This window comes from Colossoma macropomum, unplaced genomic scaffold, assembly GCF_904425465.1.
Source record: "Colossoma macropomum unplaced genomic scaffold, Colossoma_macropomum, whole genome shotgun sequence".
Classification (NCBI taxonomy): Eukaryota; Metazoa; Chordata; class Actinopteri; order Characiformes; family Serrasalmidae; genus Colossoma; species Colossoma macropomum.
The window spans coordinates 2,560,582-2,581,848 of NW_023494807.1; the positions used below are offsets into that span (position 1 = coordinate 2,560,582).

Here is a 21,267-nt window from a genome sequence, read left to right on the forward strand (position 1 = left end):
GATTAAACATTTTAAAATATTTTGTCTACTCTAACCATTCCTGATTTACTCATCCCTAGATCTGTTCTTAGGCACTGCATAGCTTTCGCTATCTGTTGCTTAGGTGGCATTGTTATGGTGAAACCTATGCAAACAGCCCCTCTTTTCCTGCAGTGCTACAGGACCCAGCCAAACCCCCTCTCTGGGGTTTTACATATGAATTCAGCCGCAGGAGTCTACGAACAAACGGGATGCTGGTTTAGAGGAGAACGGAAAAGCAGACTGTGCCTGTTTGAATGTAAATTTCATGAATATTTCAGAATAGTACGAAGCAGTGGAGCTCTCTAAGATTACATTTATATGAACCCTGGAGGCTAAGCATTTTCAACTCTAAATGGTATCTCCGTCAAGGAGCTGATAACTGATGCAGCCGATATTCTGAAAAAAAAAACGCTGAATATCAGTGAAAAATATTGGCTAGACCAATATGTGGACTATCTCTAATCACATGTGGATTACTAATGGTGATTGATCGCTATCAGCTTTGTGTCTGCTGATGCTATCAATGGGCAGCTTCAACTCATTAGCCAACACTGTTGCTAAGAATGGGATGAAGAAAAGGGTAATTACTTAGATAAGCAAAAGAAAGGAAAAAAGAGACAGAGAAATCAATTGACCCTGTCTGCCTCAATCAAACCTCCACAGTACCTACAGCAACAACATCAATCCAACAATGCAATGCTTCTCATTTGCTGTGGTCAATATCTATGATTGTAATTGCAGCTGTGTATCTTCAGCCTGGATGAGATGGATCTCTTTAGGTCTTGGTTCAAAATTCTCTTAATGGTTCCTAAATGGTTCTTGGCTTGTACTTTATGTACAAGGCTAAAACCTTGATTGTGTGGAGGTTCGTTAAATTTTAAAAAGGTCCTTCACACTCATCCACACTTCACAACCATGTGTTGAAAAGTTTTCCAAGAACTTTTGGTTCTTGACTTGGACATACAGATTCTAGGAAACACCATGAATTAATACAAACCTTTTATCTTATGTAGTTCTTCATATTTTCAAAAGATTCTTACACATCTCATTCACAAGGTTCTTTAAAAACGACCCACTGAAAGGTTCCACAAGAGTTCTTGGCTTGGATGTGCAGGTTCTAGGAAGAAAACCTTAAACTGACACATACTCGTCATATTATGTGGTCCTTTACACTTTATGAAAGTTTTCCGCTGTTGCACATCTCAGTTCTTTAAAGAACCATTAAAGGAAAGTTCTTCAAAGAGCCATATGTGGTTCTTGGCTTGGATGTACATATTCTAGGAAAAAACTTAGAACCTTTGTATTATGTGGTTCTCTGCACTTGCAAAAAATCCTTCACCCTCCCATTTATAACAAGGGTGTTTTTAAGAACCATCCATTGAAAGGTTCTTCAGTGAGCCAAAAATGGTCCTTGGCTTAGACAAACAGGTTCTAAGAACAATGTTCAACTGATGTAGGACCTTATATAATGTGTTTTTCTGCATTTTCAAATGGTTCTTCATTCTTCAAAAATAGATCTTTGAACGACAATGAACTGAACGGTGGTTCTTCTATGGCATTGCTCCGAAGAACCTTTCCAGCACCTGTATTTTTAGGAGTGGCTTTTTCACAAACTCCCATGCAAAATTGATTGGCATAGATAGGATTCTGGCCACGGAGCCATACTTACCAACCTCTGAAGCCTTAACAGTGATGTTGTGCCAGGCTACTGCCTCTCGATCCAAGCTTGCGGTGGTTTTAATGAGTCCGCTGTTGGCATCGATGCTGAAAAGTGACTCTCCGTTCACACTGCTGTCAATGGAATACCTGCAATTAGAGGACCGAAGAGTTTTGATATGACGGATCATAACTCTGGTTCACGGAAGAGGTGATGGACAGGCAAATCGCTTGAGGGTTTTCTGAGTGTAAACAGATAACAGTTCTTCGTTAATTGGCTTTTCATGTTGAAAGAGGGTAGAGGCCTTGAAAGTGCTGAATATTTTAAACAGCTGTGCTGAATAAGCTAGTACAGCTAATGTGTTGATAGAAGATCCATATGAGCAGCATTTTTTTTTAAATAGTTATTTCTGTTTTCTTTTTTGTGGTCTTTTAAATTATGTGAAGGCGATTCCCTGTGCAATACTCTGAACACTGTACCGTAAGTCTATCTGCTTTCGCATGACAGCAGTGCCTGATTCAGCTCATGGGGGGTTTCATAATTAGCTAGTAATTTGAGCACAGTGTGCTACAGCAGGGAAAACACTAAACTATGCAATGTGGTGCGTCCCCCAGGATTGAGAACCATTCTGTCAAGGCACTCGGAAGGAATGGAAATATCACCTTTCAAGGGATGTGTTGTAAGTTTAATGCTATTTTTTCTCCATACATTAGAGAAAAATAAAAATAAAATGGACCAGAACGCCACATATCACAGTGAATTAACTACTTAATTACTAGCGCTGGCTTGCTTCAGCTCTCACCTAACTTTGCCCCTGGCATTGTCGGGGTCTTGAGCCGTTACCATGCCGACGTCTGTTCCGGCCGGAGCATTTTCATACACATCCATGATGTAGTAATCCATGGTGAATACTGGAGCTTCGTCTACATCCCCAACGATAATCTTCAAGGTGGTGGTGTCTTTGAATGGGCCCAGGTGGAAGAATCGAGGGTCCAGATGTGTGTTCACGCCCTCTATGTTTAATGAGTAGGCCTTCTTTTTCTCATAGTCCAATGGCTGCAAGGAATAGAGGTGGCAAAATGATGAATGTGTCTGACTGAAAAAGTAAGAACTCACTCAGCTGCAAAACCCTCAAAGTCATATTTGAGCACTCTTGTTTAACCCTTAAATCCTTAGAAGTTTGGAGTTATTACTTTCATTCGTCAATACTATTCCAGTGTTGTAATGTAATTATATAGTAGTTATATATTAATTACATAGTTAACTACTTAGTGAATTACATCTTCATTCTAGTTTCATTCTGTATTGACAGGTTTGAGTCACAAAGTTTGAAGAAATAACAAAAATGTATCAAAAATGTAAAAGATGTTTGTTTTTAGTACCCTTTTCTATGTACAAACACAAATGTTGTTCCAACTCAATGTTTAGCATTTTCCACAGAATTTATCTGCCTGTTAAATAGAAACAATTGATATTTATTAACACCATGCTTTTGAAGCACCTGCGAATAAAGACTGTGAAGGTATCATACCTTTTTGAGAGAGATGACCCCTTCCCTCTTGTCACTGTCAGCATAGATAGAAAACATGGCTGCCCCTTCCTCATTGGTGATTCTGTACGCCATCTCAGCGTTGATTCCCAGGTCTTCGTCGTTGGCTTTGATTTTCCCCACAGCTTTTCCGACTTGAGCGGATTCCGGCACGTACAGCTGGTAGTTCTCTGGAGCAGAACACAAACATTTAGAGCAAATGTGTTCAAATTGCCCATCTTTGTCTGAAAACACTAAAAGCTGAGAAAAGTTGAAATGTTAAAGGTAGGTAAAAATACCTGGAGTGATGGTGCAGGGACTGAATTTTGGCACAAAACATTTTACTTGTGAAAGGTTTGATGGTCATCCAAAATATGTTAAAGTACCTATCAATGAAGTAAAAGATGACCTCAATTGGTAATGATAACTGGGCTAGATCAGCCCTCTAGTGCAGTGGTTCCCAGCTTTTGTCCTGTAGGACCCCCTGCCCTGCACCTTTTAGTGCTCCCAACACACCTGGTCTAACTAATCCACTGATTAACAAGCCCTTCCTGAGCTGAAGTGAGTGTTTTAGTTGACTGATATATGACAGATTTGACTGTTATGGGCTTCTAATATTGCACATACACTGATCAACTCTACTTTCCATATAGGTGCACTTTGTAGTTCTACAGTTACAGACTGTAGTCCATCTGTTTCTCTGCATACTTTGTTAGCCCCCTTTTACCCTGTTCTTCAGTAGTAAGGACCCCCACAGGACCACCACAAAGCAGATATTATTTGGGTGGTGGATCATTCTCAGCACTGCAGTAACACTGACATGGTGGTGGTGTGTTAGTGTGTGTTGTGCTGGTATGAGTGGATCAGACACAGCAGTGCTGCTGGAGTTTTTAAACACTGTGTCCACTCACTGTCCACTCTATTAGACACTCCTACCTTGTCAGTCCACCTTGTAGATGTAAAATCAGAGACGATAGCTCGTCTGTTACTGCACAGTTTGTATTGGTCATCCTCTAGTCCTTCATCAGTGGTCACAGGACGCTGTTGGCTGGATATTTTTGGTCGGTGGGGATTATTCTCAGTCCAGCAGTGACACTGAGGTGTTTAAAAACTGTCTGATCCACTCACACCAGCACAACACACACTAGCACAGCACCAGCACGTCAGTGTCACTGCTGTGCTGAGAACAATCCACCACCCAAATAATACCTGCTCTGTAGTGGTCCTGTAAGGGTCTTGAGCATTGAAGATTGGGGCAAAAGGGGGCTAAAAGTATGCAGCGGTACAGATGGACTACAGTCTGTAACTGAACTACAAACTGCACCTATGTGGTAAGTGGAGCTGATAATATGGACAAAGAGAGTAGACACAAGGAGGTGTACCCAATAAAGTGGTCGCTCAGTGCATGTTGTATATTAAATAAGTTCGTTCCCCTAAATAAACAAAAACACAAACATAATTCTAAATAAAAAAATCATTCTAAATAAAAAATAAATGATAACTGCAGTGCTCTCTCAAGCGGTTGCATAAGTAACGCTTTACTTGGGCAATGTTCCTTGTAGGCAACAGATATGTTTAAGAAATTTCTTAATAAAATACTTTATATATTATTAAACACAAATAAATTAACTTTATCCTCTAATATGTGAATTATACTTTTGAGTAATGTAAAACTGCTTTTCTGAGGGAAACTGTCCAGCGCAGAAATGTTGTCCACAAGCAGAGCTACACTAGAAAGAGTTTTTAAAATGGCTACCTGAAGACAGTTTGACAGAGTACAAGATTTTTAGTGGCTTTTTTTTTTTCAAACTCTTCTCTTCATTGTTAACCCATTCACTGTTGTTAAATATATTTCATATTTCATAAATTGAGGAAAATGAGGTTGTTATCTCAGGGTAAAGTACATTTGCGAGTTACTACAAAGTTAAATAAACCTTAGGCTGAAGTATTTTGTCAAAAAGAGTAAGCAAGCAGACACTCACTTTGGGGAAACCTTGGAGGATTGTCATTGACATCAGTCAGAGTGATGTTGACAGTGGTCGATCCAGACAGTCCCCCCACCGAGCCGGCCATGTCTTTGGCTTGGATGATGATGGAGTACATTTCTCTGGTCTCTCTGTCCATGTTGGCTAGCGCCGTCCTAATGATACCTAAAAGTGAAACAAACACAAACACAAGTTCTTCTTAACCGTCCAAAAAGCTTTATTTTTTTTACCCCAGGACCTCCATGACCGCTCGTCATTCCCGTCGTCTTAGAGCTTACCTTTTCTCCCAACACTTTCACCTTCCTCCCTCCTGACCTACTTTCCCAACTGCAATTGTAAAGCGACCATGAGTGAAGAAAGGCAGTACAAAAATGGAAAGGGTTATTATTATTTTCTTTTTTGGCTATGTGAGTTATCTTCTTTTGAACCCAGTGTAAATGCCAATGTGATACAAAACCATTACTATGTAATATCAGCTCAGCATGGTGAAAAAGGCCCTTGTCCATTTTTATCAGCAACGAACAAAAGCTCATTTGGACTGTGGCCTCTTAGCCAGTGGCCTGTTTCTTAATGAAGCTATCAGTACACTGGATGACCTCTCTCAGCTTTGCATTACACAAGCAGAAAACTCCATTCACTGTGCGCAAACGATCTGAAAGCATCAAGAAGGAACTCATACACAAAATATATTTAATGGAAAGCTACACTGAAGTTTTGATAGCTAAAAATTATTTCATTTCTTTTCAACATTTAGTCTGTCCATGCTTTGCTTTTATTACAGCCTCCATTCTTTTTGGAAAACTTGCTTTCAGTTATTAAAAGAACTTTTTAGGGATATTTTTCCACATCTCCAAAGTTCAGTCTTAGAGGTTGGTTGCATGTTGTGTTAACAATCTCAAGCATATTCAGTAATGTTGAGGTCTGGACTCTGGGGTGGTCAGTCCATTATTCTGAGAAGACCATCAGTTTCTTTGCTTTATTCATCAATGTTCTGGAAGCTTTTCAGCAAGGGCTTCTTACAGTTACACATCCTTTTGGACCCATTGGGGTATCTTCTCATAGTGAAAGGCTGGACAGAAACATCTATACAGCTATATGAGCTTTATTTTCTCATATATCTCAAAGATGAAGCTTTAAGGACTGTTTATCTTGATGGTGACAGTTTTGGTGGTCTACCAGGTCTTGCACTGGTGTCCAATTTTCCCTATTAAATCATCTTTTGAACTCCAGCTTTAGAAACTCTTTTCTTTAAACCTATTATCTGTAAGCTTTCCTTTTCTTTATGCAAGTGGATCATTATATATCTAATTTCTTCAAAACTTAAAATATTAAAAGGCCTTTTTGACTAAAAATTAAATAAATGAAGGGTGACAAATTAATTGTTTGCCCCACCTTTTACCCTGTTTTTGTACTATAATACTTTATACTAACAATGTTTACTATCCGGTGTCGACCAGAGGAGGATGGGTTCCCCTTCTGAGTCTTGGTTCCTCTCAAGGTTTCTTCCTGTTTCTCTTAGGGAGTTTTTCCTTGCCACTGTCGCCACTGGCGACGCTCATGGGGGCTCGGACCCGGATTTCTTTTTGTAATGCTCATTTCCTCGTAAAGCTGCTTTGTGACAACACCTGTTGTAAAAAGCGCTATATAAATAAACTTTACTTACTTACTTACTGATCTCTGGCTTTTGCACAGCACTGTTTAAACATCTATGCCTAAACGTAACTATGGGCCTCATTCACCAACCGTTTCTTAAGAGATGTATTTAAGATTCTGACATTCACCAATATTTTCTTATTTGGGATTTGTTCTTAGGTACGAGCAGAATCTACACGGACTCAAGAGCACAAAGGTGTAAATGGGTTCTGTGGTTTAAGAACACATCATGCATCTGACGTAGACTTTTTCTTAGGACCTCGAAAACACATTTAAGAAAAAACTTAAGATGATATTGGAGAATGAGGCCTTTAACCTTAACCTCAGTAACCCAAATCCAACCGTTTTGTCCTTTCAGATTTAGAATTTGAAATCTGGATCTCCTGCAAAAAGCATTTCACAAAATCAAGATCATTTAGTTGGTCCTGACGCTGTAAGTTACCCCTGTTTTTCCCTAAAAAGTCATTTTTGTCCTGAAAATTGTACAAAAAACAAACACACCACCTCCCAAACACACCCACATGTAAGTGGAAGACGGCTGCGGTGGAAGACAGGTTGAGTTTTCATGTTGCACCTTTATGTGCCCTGGGGAAACAGCACCCCCTGTAGGTCACAGTTCGGCGGCAGCTGCAGAGTGAAAATGGAAAACAGGAGTCACACAAAACCCTCAACAGCGGGCGCAGGAGGGTGCCGGCGCGCTGCTGAAAGCAAAGCTGACATAGTCGTCTCCTCTGAAGCAGGAGGGGATTCTGACTGTGTGAAAGCAGATAGCCTGTGTTAATTATCGGCGGCTCGGCTTATTATAGACCTTCTTTCTGTATCTCAGGATCTTCGCTCACTCATTAGGAGCTGACATTCAGATAAATGGCGGTATGTTCGTAGAGGCGCTGTGGCATACCGAATTGCAAAATTAAAACATGCTGCGGTGTGTTAATGGAGTGCGTTTTAGAGTTTCTGGTGTCTGAATGTACTACTTTATAAGGTCAAAACCAAAGTTATCAAAACCATTTGTCCTCTATAACACACTGAAAATGTCCACGCTGAAGTTAGCGAGGGCTGTGAGAGGGATATGAATGTTTTGTTGATTTCCAACACATCCTCTTTTGTCTTCTCCACAGACAGCTCATTTCTGTGCACTTTAATGCATGATTACTGTTTATTTGCTGAATTTAACATACAAAATTATGACACGTTTTATATTTTCTGATATTTCAAACTCAGTAGAAACAATGCATGCAAATTAGCAGAAAGTGTGCTTGTTTTCACTTCAACAACACTTGTAAATTCACTGTGAATATTGCACATTTTGTCACATCTTGTGAAAATGTATATCAGAAGCGCAATAACAGGTCAAGTCCAGTCAGACTGAGAAAAGAAACGGTGTGTTACCTGAGTTGGCCCAATTGCTTTAAAGTTGTGTCAGACTGAGAAAAACATACTTCACATGTACTTATTAAAGAAGGCCGAGAGGAAGACGTCATGTCCTGCAACATTCTGAGACTCTGTAGTTTATGTAAAGCCACTGTCATTCATTTGCTGAACAGCTTGTTTTTCCAAGCTTTATCCATCTGGCTAACATTTTTTTTTTTTTATTTTCTCCCCAATTTGATCATATCCAAGTCATATCACACACCCTCCACAGACGGCCCACTTCTGTACAATTTAATACATGATTGCTGCTTATTTGCTGAATTTAACAAGCAAAATTATGGGACATTTTATATTTTCTGGTGTTTTAAACTCAAAAGAAACAGTTCATGATATCACCAGCGCTAGGAGGGCGAAAGCCAGCATGGGATTCCTCTATGACCTGTAAAGCACCACCGTTCTTTTCGAACTGCTGCTAACACAACATCTCTCGGAGGAGAGCGCTAACTGCCAGTTCTGTTACATCAGCTAACAGTTGCCTGCACTGACCCTAGAATGGTGATGGTGGGAGATGGTGGGGCTATCCTACCCACCCCAAGAGAGCAATGTCAGTTGTGCTCTCTTGGACTCCTGGCTACGGAAGGCTGTAGTGTAACCAGGGATCAAACTCATGATAAGTTTTAAAAACAGAAAATACTTTAAACTTTAATTAAGGATGTAATCATAATCGTTTACACGGCCATTATTCCTACATTTAACAGATAATCTACAGGGTTACCCACCTTATTCAATTGGAAGGAAATTGCATTCAGAATGGCCTCAATCAGACAATTCATGGTGATATTCTATTCTAATTGAGCCACTAGTTGGATTATTAACTGATTACCAGGCTGTGTTTAAATGTGGCAACTTTGTGCATAATCAAATTGTTAATATGTAAACAGTCATTTAGGGTGGTTTGGTGTGAAATAGTTCATTGGAGAGAATATAGCCAAGAGAGCCCAGCAGCGCCTCTACTTCCTACGGAGACTGAAGAAAGTTCATCTCCCCCCTCCCATCCTCACCATTTTCTACAGGGGGACTGTGGAGAGCATTCTGAGCAGCTGCATCATCGCCTGGTTTGGGAATTGCACCGCCTACGACCGCAAGTCCCTACAGCGCATAGTGAGGATGGCGGAGAAGATCATCGGGGTCTCTCTCCCCTCCATCACGGACATCTACACCACACGCTGCATCCGCAAAGCCACCAGCATCGTGAACGACCCCATCCATCCCTCACACAGACTTTTTTCACTGCTGCCGTCTGGCAGAAGGTACCAGAGCATCCGTGCCATCACTGCCAGACTCAGCAACAGCTTTGTCCCTCAAGCAATCAGGTTTTTAAACTCACGAGGACTGAACTAAACACTCATACACACCTCTTTTGATGCTCTACGTGCACTATCTATCTGGAACATTGCTGCCAATGCTGTGTTTACACTGTTTTTACTACCCCAGTAACTGTTTACTACCTCAGTAACTCTTTTACTACTCAGTACTTGTAATTGTTTTACTACCTCTGTAACTGTTATGTATATGTATGTTATCTGACGTAACTTACAGATCACATCACGTTAAAAATGTCTGCACCTTATTCCACTACCTCATGTCCAGAAATCTGTGCTGTGTCGGTGCTACACTGTCTGGTCTGTTAATTGTGTCTAATGTCTGTTTAATTTATTGTATTTATTGTATTGTTTTCTAGCTTAATCCTTGTTTGCACACTGTCTGCACGTTCGCACTTTATACTTTTGTATTTTTGTACTTTTTGTTCCTTGTTGCACCGTGTTGTTCCTGGAGGAACAGTAATTTCGCTCCACTGTGTACTTGTACATAGATGGAATGACAATAAAAGCCTCTTGACTTGACTTGACTTGAGAATCTATATGTAATATGTTTTATATGTTGGTAAAAGTAATGTAGTGGTACTTCTAGATGCATGAAATGCTTCTGATGTCTGGTCCCTATCACCACTACTGTGAGCAATTCAACATTTCACTTCAAACCACTCTAAATGGCTTTGCTTGCGTCTTAACCTACTAATTATGACCATTTAATTATACTGGAATGTTAGATTAAATTTAATTAGATTTTCCAATTTATAGTAGCGTGCAAAGGTCCAAGCCTAAGCACATGATGTAAAACCGCTTATCTTGGCACTTATGCTATTTTTGCTTGTAAATAAACAAAATACAAATAAAAATGGTAGTTGATGTCACGTGAGCTAGTTTGAAGACCAACGTTTGGTTGGACGCAGCCAAATCAAACTTTGGTTAGGTTGAAGATAACATGTTATGATATCAAAAAAACTTGGTTATGATACCAAAAACTTGACGGGAATTGCTGAAAAATAAGAAAAAAAGGGCAAACAGGCAAACAAAACCTTGCCCTCCATGCAACTATATTAGGATTATCTAAAACTTCACAAGTTTCTGATGTTAATTTGAGTTTAAGCAATGTAACCATCTCTGTTTCCCCTTTAAGATAGTGAATTATTTTGGCTGATACTGCTGATTATCAGATTTTTTAGCTCCTTAAAACTGGTTTCAGTTTTCGTGACATTTCCATATCAGTCAGGGTCCAATCAGAACCTGTCTGCCTTGCTTTCATTGAAGAAAAATTTACTGAAGCTAAGGTCCAGTTGAGGATCACCCAGCAGGACAATGGTTCAAAACACACACGAGTCTTCAGATCTGCACAACAAGAAGAAAGTCTAAAGTTTCGGAATGACCTAATCCTGGACCCAAAACAAAAGCGCAGCACTATTGAGATGCCATGGCAGGACTTGAAACGAGCCGTTCAAATGCCATGGAGCTAAAACAGTTCTGCTTGGTGAGCCTGCCAAAATCCCTCCCTAGCAGGGTGACATGCCGATCAATAGCTGTAGGAAACGCGTGGCTGCAGTCATTACTCCTAAAGGCAAAGTCAGTATTACAGCATTGTGTTGCATGCACACTCCATTTATCTGGGATCAGATTTTGGTTAAGTAGTCAGCTGATAACATTCAATGTCAAAAGAATGTAAAAGTGCAGAAATTCAGACTGTGGGAATGCTTCTCCTTACCCAGCCCCATAAAGCATGTTCAATTTACCAAGAGTCTGCCTCTTGTATCGCTCTAATATATTATGTTGCCAGAGTTTCAAAGCCAAGGTTAGCCAGCCTTCCTTTTTCATCATTTTACAGTTGACTATACAACCTTGAAAGATATGAAACACAGCCTTCAGAGGGCTCCCTTAAAATGCATCCATAACATCAAATGAAGAAGTGCATCATAAATTCTCGGAGGTGCTGCGGTTGTGCTGGGACAAGGCTTCTCAGACTGCACTGATATCGAGTTATATAGCAGTAGGACATCTTATTACTCAGGTTAAAAAAAATATATATATAAAAATGTATCAATTAAAACACAGAATTGTGCAAATTTAAAGACCACCATTCCTTTATTGAATAATTAGGCAAAAACACACCAGTTATAAAATAACAACTATATATAAAATCATATTTTCCAGTGTTAAGTGTGTCCACACCATGCTTTTATTTTGCTTTGATACTTTTCAGGAGACTTGCTTTCAGTTTTTCAAAGAAATCTGCAGGGATATTTTTCTACGCCTCCAAAGATCAGTATTTGTAATGGCTTCCGACGCTCTAGGTACTAAAGGTACTAAACTGTCACTGGGGCAGTACCCCTCTTGTCACTGGGGTGGTCCCCTCAAGGTTACATCTCAGTACCTTTAGTCAGGGAACATAAATGTACCATAATCTATTGAAATTATATTTTCTAAGCTGTACTGACTCCACACACCCCGTCTCGTCTCCAGGCTTTTTATTTTATTGTTCTGTTTTAAAACATTCGGTTATGAAAAGGTACAAATACAAACTTTTTACCAGGAAAAACTTATTTAAGGTTCACAGTCAGACCTTAAAACCACTGTTGAACCTTTGAGGAAACATTTACATTGTGTTTACATTGATGAACAGTGTAGTTCATCTTTTTACAACAAAATGTTGTGGCATTTTTGCAAGGCGATGCATGATAAGTGTTTTTACTGTTTGGCTTTTGCAAAAAAAAAACATCTTTTATCTACTAAATAGTTTAGCTATTTATTTATTAGTCGATTCATTATCAAAATAAACATTTTGTAGCTAAAAATGAAGCCATTTTTAATGATAAACAGAGCTGTAAGTGATTTCATGAAATTGATTAATTTCAGCCCTGAGAATGAACCTATGGAGAAACTGACATCCATGGTGCCTCATATTTCAAAACCAATAACCAAATCTCACTAATTGCACAGCTATTCATATAATTTTGTGACAACAAATTCCAACAAACAGATAATTATCACTTATTATTTAACCTCCATATTTTTACCATGTTCTAACTTTATGTTGTTTCCAAAATACTGTAAACTGTGAATAAAGTACTGGTTTAAGTTCTAGTGTCAAAGTTTATAGCACTTCAATCTACAACCAGATGAGTAATTACTGATTAACAATAATAACTATGACAACTGACCCCAAAATGTGAGCAACACTGTACATTGACATAATTTAGGCATTATATACTAAGCTGCTGATTCATGCTATGTACATAATGTGATGCCCTTAAATTATATGGTTTGCTATTGGCCTACTTTTTAAGACTGACATTTTATAGTGCATTCATATTAAGTTAATAATGACATATGATCCTCCCTGATAATTATCAACCAGTCTCTTTCAACTTCTGCAGGAAAAGCATTTATACACACTCTGAACCAGAAATCTAGCTATGGGGGGGCCTGCGGTGGCTAGGGCTACCCACTTTTCCAAAGATTTCTGATTGTTAAAAACCAGTTGTCTGATGCTATCAGAAATCTTACAAAGCATTTGGCCGAAGGTGCTGTTTTCTTGCATCCCGAAGGCTTAAATAATAAGAGTGACAAGGCTATCCTTAGATCATCACAAGTTTTTGACTTATGCTATTACCATGGCAACATTTACGTGTTTCCACACTGCTGTCAGCTGCACAAAAGGTGTGAAAAACGCTTTTTTCTGATACCAACATGTGAACACAGCATCAGCTTGTTCCACTATTTAACCATATGGTGAGAGCTTAGCTCAGCTGTGCTAGCTCCTACAGCATAGTAATTGACAGTGTTAAGTTCAGTAAAGAAAATTTTCATCTTCAACTATTTGAACTACTAGTGCTGGAAAAAGTAGAACTCTGGATAATTTACCTTTACCTGCTGTGTTTTCTGTCAGATCTTATAGCAACTAATGTTAACCAGGTAAATACATGGTAAACAATTGAGTGCTGTGTTTAATATTAGTTTTTTTTTCTACCCCACTCATAGTAATGGTATAAAGCTGTAAAGTAGTTGATTAGTTGTTGGCCATCATTCTCACTATAGCAATGTCTCTGGGCCTTAATGTTTGCTAGCTGGCCCCCCAACCTGCAACTACCCCTCCTGAAGTTCTGGCTATGACCCTTCTCTGAATTAATATTTGTCACTTTTTTTTTGGTCTAATTTAATGCTTATATGTTAGAAACACTTTAAACACTATGTATAGTGTCATTAATATGTTGCAATTTCATATTCCTCTAATGTGCATGCAGTAGCCTGCTTCTGTCATAGGCAACAATTTTAAACCAGTAGTGTCCATCCAATCCCATTTCTAATTTTTTGCCCCTACCCCTTGTTTTTGAGTGTCACTTTGTCCCTTGGAACGGTGATGGTTAAAATCATCCCCTATGAAATCGGACAACCCTCAAATAAAAAAGAACATTACTTCATTAACTACTAGTGGTGCTCTGTAAATGACCCTGCCAGTCTGCAGTGATAGCAGAGGATGGTAAACTTTAGCAACCTCCCTGTTGGCCTCAGTTACATTTAGGGAATCATATGCCTTCAAAGTAATTATTTATTATTTATTATTTATTATTCAGCTTCTTGACTGAAGCAGTTACATTCTGGTGCCTCACCATTTAAGGTGGAACAGGAAATTTAGCTAGCTAGCAACTGAGACATCAGCAAAATATTAGCGATTTTTTATGCTTGTTATGAAGAAAAGGATCATAACACACTGAAACAACATTAAGCTATGATAATGATAATGGTTATCATAATTATTAAACAGAGAAAACCCTCACATTTGTGAATTTTTGGTCTTTTTTTTGCAGCCACCTTGACAGTTTTTGTTATTTTTTGTTTTCTTAACTGTATAACATACCCAAACAGCTGAACAAGAAACGGGACAAGGTGAAAAAATCACTGGGGGGCTAAATGCCTAATGTTTAGCATGCTATACCAGCTTTAGTTCAATAGCATATCAATCCAGAGGCAACTAGAGAACTGGCCATTGTATTTTTACAGGCGAGCCCAATCGTTCAGTGGTTCTGATTTACAAACAAAAAAAAAAAAACATGAGGAGATTCGATTTTGCACATGCCTGATCACAACTTACATGCCCATATTTTGAACAAAGATGGTAGATTTAATGCAGTCAAAACATTGGCAAAAAATATCAGTTCCAAACTGCTTTGCCAAGGCTTCTGACTGCTGCAGGTTGTAGATAATGTATGTTTATGGCTCCTCTATGACAGTGGTGATAATACAATGCAAAAAAAGATACCTAATCAATATATGCATGCATCGGCTCTGATTTCGATCCATAACTAATACAATCAATAATGACTGCTGTATGTAGAAGCATATCTTCATAAAAACAAGTGTATATCCACTTACATAAACACACACACTGGGGTGCTGTATGCAAAAAGGATAAGAGGAACGAATTTCAGCATGAAAATTTGAAAGACATTTTTTTGTCTGGAAAAATATGCAAACAGATACCTCAGTCCGCCAGAACACATAAACCCATGGTAGCGCTCTGCCCCAGAGAATGCCACAGAGATTGCACCCAGCACATCCACGGCAGATCCCACCTGCCAAGGCACGGGATTTCAGCACACAACGGAGCGCAAAAAGGAAAAAATGTTCATGTTAAACAGTCTCAGCATTGCGCTACAAGCAACAAACACTCAGGCAGAAAGGATAAGAGCCAAACAGGACTGGACAGTGATGCAGAAAGGGCCAAGCCCTTCTCCTGGCTCTAGGAGAGGACTGTAGAGTGGTTAACCTGTTTTTGAAAAGCTCTCGCTTCAGATCAGCGGCCTGCGCAGCGCTGTCAGGTGTGCTAGCCCGCTAACACCACCGGCAGGGGTATGAGCTGGGATGAGTTATGGAGGCAAATGTTTTTTATTCACTCACAAACACATGAGATGAATGCATTATTATTTTGATTCCAATACAGATTAAAAATACAAAGAGCATCTAATGGATTAAAAAACAAACACGTTTCCCCTCAACCCGGCTATACCTGATCGACTAAAACATGTTTGGTGTCTAAGGTTTTCTTCTTTAGTTTACACTGGAGCTACAAGGCTAATGGAGCTAACAATGGACATTTATAGCCACCAGTTAGTGTTGTGCAAACTGCAGTCATCACACACAGTCTTAAATATAAGCTTCTAATTGGGTCTTGGCTTTTTGCACACTCTTTAAAAAATCCACAAATGGTTCTTTGAGCGACGGCATAGAGGAAACACTTTTGGCTGCCTAAAGAACCATGTTTAATAAAGAAATCAATCCCACTTTATATTGTCTCTAATAACTGTGTAGTTACATGTGAACAACATATGCAACAACAATGTAACAACTAATGATTTAGGCCCTGTTACAGAAGTACACCTTATGTAATTACACATGTGTATCAACTTCAGTTTTGCCTCATGTAATTACACAAGTGTGTCTTAATAGTTGTAACAACCTATTCCTTTTTATGTAATTACACAAGGGTAATAACATAAATGTAATAACATTTGTAATCAGACTTGAAAAAGTCAGTAAAAGGCAGTATGTAATGACTTTCATTAAGACATTACTTAAACTGTATCTGCCAGCTTTTCTAACATTTAGCTAGCATTTATGTTGCTAGTGCTTTGACACTGTAACTAGTTTTCACTTTAAACCTGTGTAGAAGATACACTTGTGTAATTATATGAGGCAAAACTGAAGTTGACATACATGTGTAATTACATAGACTGTATTTGTGTAATCCATCTGTAACATTGACTAAATCATCAGTAGTTACATTATGATTGCATATGTTACCCATGTATAACTACACAGTTATTAGAGAGACTTAATATAACATCGAACCAAGAAATCAATGAGTGTGAAGGTCATACTCACACAACTCATGATTCCAGGTTTATTTGATTGATGCCATAGAGGACTTTGCTTATATATAGCTTTTTTTTTGGTTTATTTTACTTTGTTTTTCCTTTATTCTGTTCTTTATCCTTAGTGTTATATGTTATTGATGTTGTATTTCCAAGATTCCAGCATCATATATTGAAGAGTCTGTACATTTATGACAGTCTAACAGATGGTGCCACACATCTTAGATCCAGAATAGACTGCCAGTTTTCAAGCCTTTTTCAGCATAAATCCTGTTATTCTCACTTCCCATGGCACCAAAGGTGGCACACAGGTGAGCCCGCTACTGTATATAACAGGGTAAAGGTCTTCAAGAACTCTGGAGACCGAGATTTGCAGAAGACAGAGCATGACAGACTGAGAGTAAAGCACTAATGAACCATGTTAGAAAGGATGTATGAAGAAATTTTTAAAGGTTTAAAGAACCTGCAAGTTTTAACAGAACATGTACACCAGATTAAGGGTTTATATCATATGAAGATTCTTTAAACCTTGAAATAGTTTTTCATGCTCCCACAACACATTTACAAAAATGGTTCTCTACAGAACCACCCATTGAAAGGTGGATATTCTACACTGTAAACTAGACGTTACTTATGCACACATATGCACACAAAATGAAATTACTTAACAGGTAAAAGCTTATATATATATATATATATATATATATATATATATATATATATATATATATATATATATATATATGAGTTATAGACACAATCCCATGTCACCCCTCACTCCCACCACTTCACCCTCCGTTTTGCACACTCACGTGTAGTGGTAGGGTGTCCTGATTTTTGTTGAGATAGATGGGTAGGGTGAAGTGTTAGGGCTACATGGCCCTCTAAATGGAAGTGACACAGTCCAAATAGAGTGTTATGTGAAAAAAAAGAAAAACCGGCAAGATGGCTGCACAACCGACCAAAGAAACCCACAAATGTGAGAATTTTCTCTGTTAAAAATGAACAATAACCATTGTATTATTTTTCATGTTGTTTTAATTTATTATAAACAAGCATTAAAAAATGCTAGTAGTATTCCGATGTCTCGGTAGCCAGCTAGCTAAATTTCCAGTTCCGCAGCAGTTCTGATGACTGAAGTGCCAGAACATAACTGCTGCACCACTTAAGGTGGACCGTGAACATTCAAACAAGAAGCTGGTGAACAGCTGACTTCAGCTTCATTTCACTGAAGAATTAGGGGTGGGCAAAAATGAATAATTGCCCCCCCTCTTTGAAGGCATATGATTCCCTAAATGTAACTAAAGCCCAGCAGCTGAACTTTATCCTCCTCTGCTGTCACTGAAGACGGGCCGGGTCGCCTACAGAGCACTGCTAGTATCCTGTTAATGAAGTAAAGAACTTTTTTATATGAGGGTTGTCCCTCATTTCATAGAGGAAAGATTTCAATGATTACCACTTGTAACTCAGTTCCAAGGTGACACTCGAAAACAAGGGTTAGGGGTAAAAATGAGAATTGAGATTGGGTCATAGGTACTTTTTTATTTTTAGAAATCTACACTACTGCAGAAAGTAAGGTTAACTCACACAGCCCAATCATTATAAAGAATTTCCTTTAAGCTGGCAGTGTTTTTTAAAGATCTGCTTTCTCTTCAATTCCTCAGGTTAACCTCAATCAAATACTCTTCCTTATGTTATGTGTTGGCAACAACTGATAAAACTAGTAAACAATTATATTAAATGGCCTGTTTTGTACAGTAATGAATAAATAGCTTAGATAGGATTGGAGTCATCCATTTCTGAGGACTTTTATATTTAGTATCTTAATGCACGTTTGCTGTTTTGTTGGCATTCGTGGTAAAAAAAGGCTGAACTGGAAAATACAAAACACCATCATGGTGAAAATAACAAAAACATGTCAAATGCATCCAAACCTCTCATTTAGCACGAGAAGATTATATAACACAAAAGTTACCATTTCAAAATACTGGGAAGCATTTTGGGCAAAAGTTTCTTCAGCCTGTAGAATCTTAACGGATCTTAACTAGATTAGTAATATAAGCTTTAGACAAGAAATAATAGACGTTACTACATTTGTATTAGTCATTTTATAAGTAAAATAAACACACAAAAAATAAGAGCAATCATTATATTTTAGAGTGTATGGCAACATACAAAGAATCCTTTTTGCCACATTTTAAGGACTTTTTGGCTTATGTGATCTCTCATACTGTTAAAATTCAGGAGGGTGAGTTCAGGTGAAATAGGGCAGGGCGTCATGTAATAATACCTTTACAGTTGGCAAACGCTCTTATCCAGAGTAGCTTTGCCAAATGTAACTTTTGGAGTCTTGCCCTAGGACAATTATTGGTATAGTGTAGTGTTCTTGCCCAGGCAGGGAATCAAACCTCAGTCTGTTAGAGTGATATTCCCCACTATGCTATACTATCTGCTAATAGACACAAAGGTCTAATATTTTATCTTTTATAATTAGCAAAACATTCCTTTATTTGTTTAGAACTGTGGTCTCCAACACTGGTCCTGGAGATCTACCTTCCTGCAAAGCCAGGTTCCAACCACAATTTGCCACACCTGCTCAAGCTAATCAACCTCTTGGCAAGTCCCTTATTGGCTGAATCAGATGTAGTAGAGTTAAGTAAGGGTTGGGGCATCTTATTGATATGCGTAGGAACTAAACTCTGTGGAAAGTTTGCTCTTCAGGACCAGTGATGCAGACCACCATAAACAGCGGTCGTAAAATAACAGCGTCCACCCTACTGAACAGAACAGAACAGCTTTAAAGTGTTCTAATATATGTAAGACATCATGTTGTTAATTTGCAATATGAATCTTATCCAAATTTTCATAATACTCCACAGTAGAAATATTAGCTTGAAAAGCCATGGGCTCAATCTCAGCCAGTGACTGTTGTGCCCATAAGCACAGCTCTTAACCCTGTCTAGCTCCAGGGAGCTCGCTTTTCATGTTGCTAATGTAAGTTGCTTTGGGCAACAGCTGAATGTAAATGCAGAATGGCTTAGAAGAGGCTGTGCACTCTCTGAAAAAGCTCCACTGCTGTTTACTCACACATAGACAAGTGCAGTTTGCTCTAACCAGTCAGAAGGACTGGAAATGTTGGGTGATATATTATCTATGCCAGTTCTTCACGACATGTGCTTTGCTTCGCTTTGCACCAGCAGGAATTTAAGTAAACTTCAACTAGTTCAAAATGCTGCAGCCAGGGTTCTCACTAAAACTAGAAAATTTGATCATATCAGTCCAGTTCTATTATCACTCCATTGGCTGCCTGTTTAATTCCGTATCGATTACAAAATTATTTTATTGACATATAAAGCCCTACATGGGCTCCTGAGTACCTGCAAGACCTTATTTCCCATTATGAGCCACCACGATTACTCAGATCACAGAGTGCTGGCTTTTTAATAGTTCCCAAAATTCAGAAGGTTTCATCTGGGGGAAGAGCCTTTTCTTATAAAGCCCCCAAACTCTGGAATGATCTTCCAGAAAATGTTCGGGACTCAGACTCAGTCGCAATCTTCAAATATAGGCAGAAAACTCACTTGTTTAGTTTAGCTTTTGGAAGTTAATGTTCCCCCTTAGATAAAGGCAGCAGATCCAGGGGTCCATGGACGCAGGGAATTATAGTAAACTGAGACGCTGGTGCTGTTGTCCCGCCGCTCGCACGTGATCACTCAGGTTTGTGGACGGTGGAGCGGAGGGATGCCAGATTGTCTCAGGGTGCTCCCGTGTCTGTGTGCCCTTTTGGTTCTCTCCTTTTAGTTAAGCTGTTATAGTCAGATTTACTGGAGTCATTAGCCACACTCTGGAAATGATTTACTTATTATTATACATACACCCATACAGAACTAAACTAACTCCATCTCCCTACCTTTCTTCCGAGTAAACGACTGCCCACCTGCCGGACGGACACTGATGGATGATTGTCTGCGGAGCTCTCCTGCTATCCGCTTCAGACCAGTTGCCCACGCCCCAGTCGCCGCCACTTGCCCAGCTACCGCCACTTGACTTGGACTAGCTGCCCACTCCCACTCTACACTGAAGTTTTCATGGACTCCTAACTACTACTACTATTACTACTACTACTACTACTACTACTACTACTATTAATATTAGTAGTATAATAATTTTGTAGGTAGTTTGACCAGAGGAGGATGCGTCCCCCCCATGTGAGCCTTGGTTCCTCCCAAGGTTTCTTCCTCAGCTCTGAGGGAGTTTTTCCTGGCCACTGTCGCCCCTGGCTTGCTCACTTGGAGGATTTACATTTCATGTTAAAACTTTGTCTTTAATGGATTTCTGTGAAGCTGCTTTGTGACAACATCAAGCGCTATACAAATAAATTTGACTTGACTTGACTATATATGCAGCAATAGTGATTTTTAGTTTGAATGGTGTTGCTAAATAACAAAAAACAAGGTTAACTGTAATGCATGTATTTTGCTGATTGCTTGAGATTATTTTGAAAACATAGATCCAATGTTTCTTCTGAAATCAAAGGTATTAATGGGGAGTTTGTCCCCACTCTGCTGCAGTAACAGTAATGGCCCTTGGGAAGACTTTAGACTAAATGCTGGAACATTGCTGTGAGGATTTTATTGCACTCAGCCATGAATGCCTCTCGAACTCATCCCAAGAGTATTAGATGGCGCTCCATCATTCCTGTTTCGTAGCCCAATTCTGGGTAGATTTGTCTCTAGCTAGGCCTGTGCCCAGTTATGGTTTATAGCAACTATTGACAGCAAAAACTCAA

General features: G+C 39.0%; 1 protein-coding gene across 1 annotated transcript in view; it reads right to left on the reverse strand.

Annotated features, from left to right (window-relative positions):
- Positions 1-21,267, reverse strand: part of cdh18a (cadherin 18, type 2a) — a 111,333-nt gene that overhangs the window by 25,672 nt on the left and 64,394 nt on the right. Inside the window, exons 4-7 of the mRNA XM_036556860.1 lie at positions 5,189-5,356; positions 3,210-3,397; positions 2,481-2,734; positions 1,691-1,827 (exon numbers count right to left, since the gene is read on the reverse strand). Coding sequence (XP_036412753.1) covers positions 1,691-1,827; positions 2,481-2,734; positions 3,210-3,397; positions 5,189-5,356 — 747 coding nt within the window. The remainder of the gene's footprint in view (positions 1-1,690; positions 1,828-2,480; positions 2,735-3,209; positions 3,398-5,188; positions 5,357-21,267) is intronic.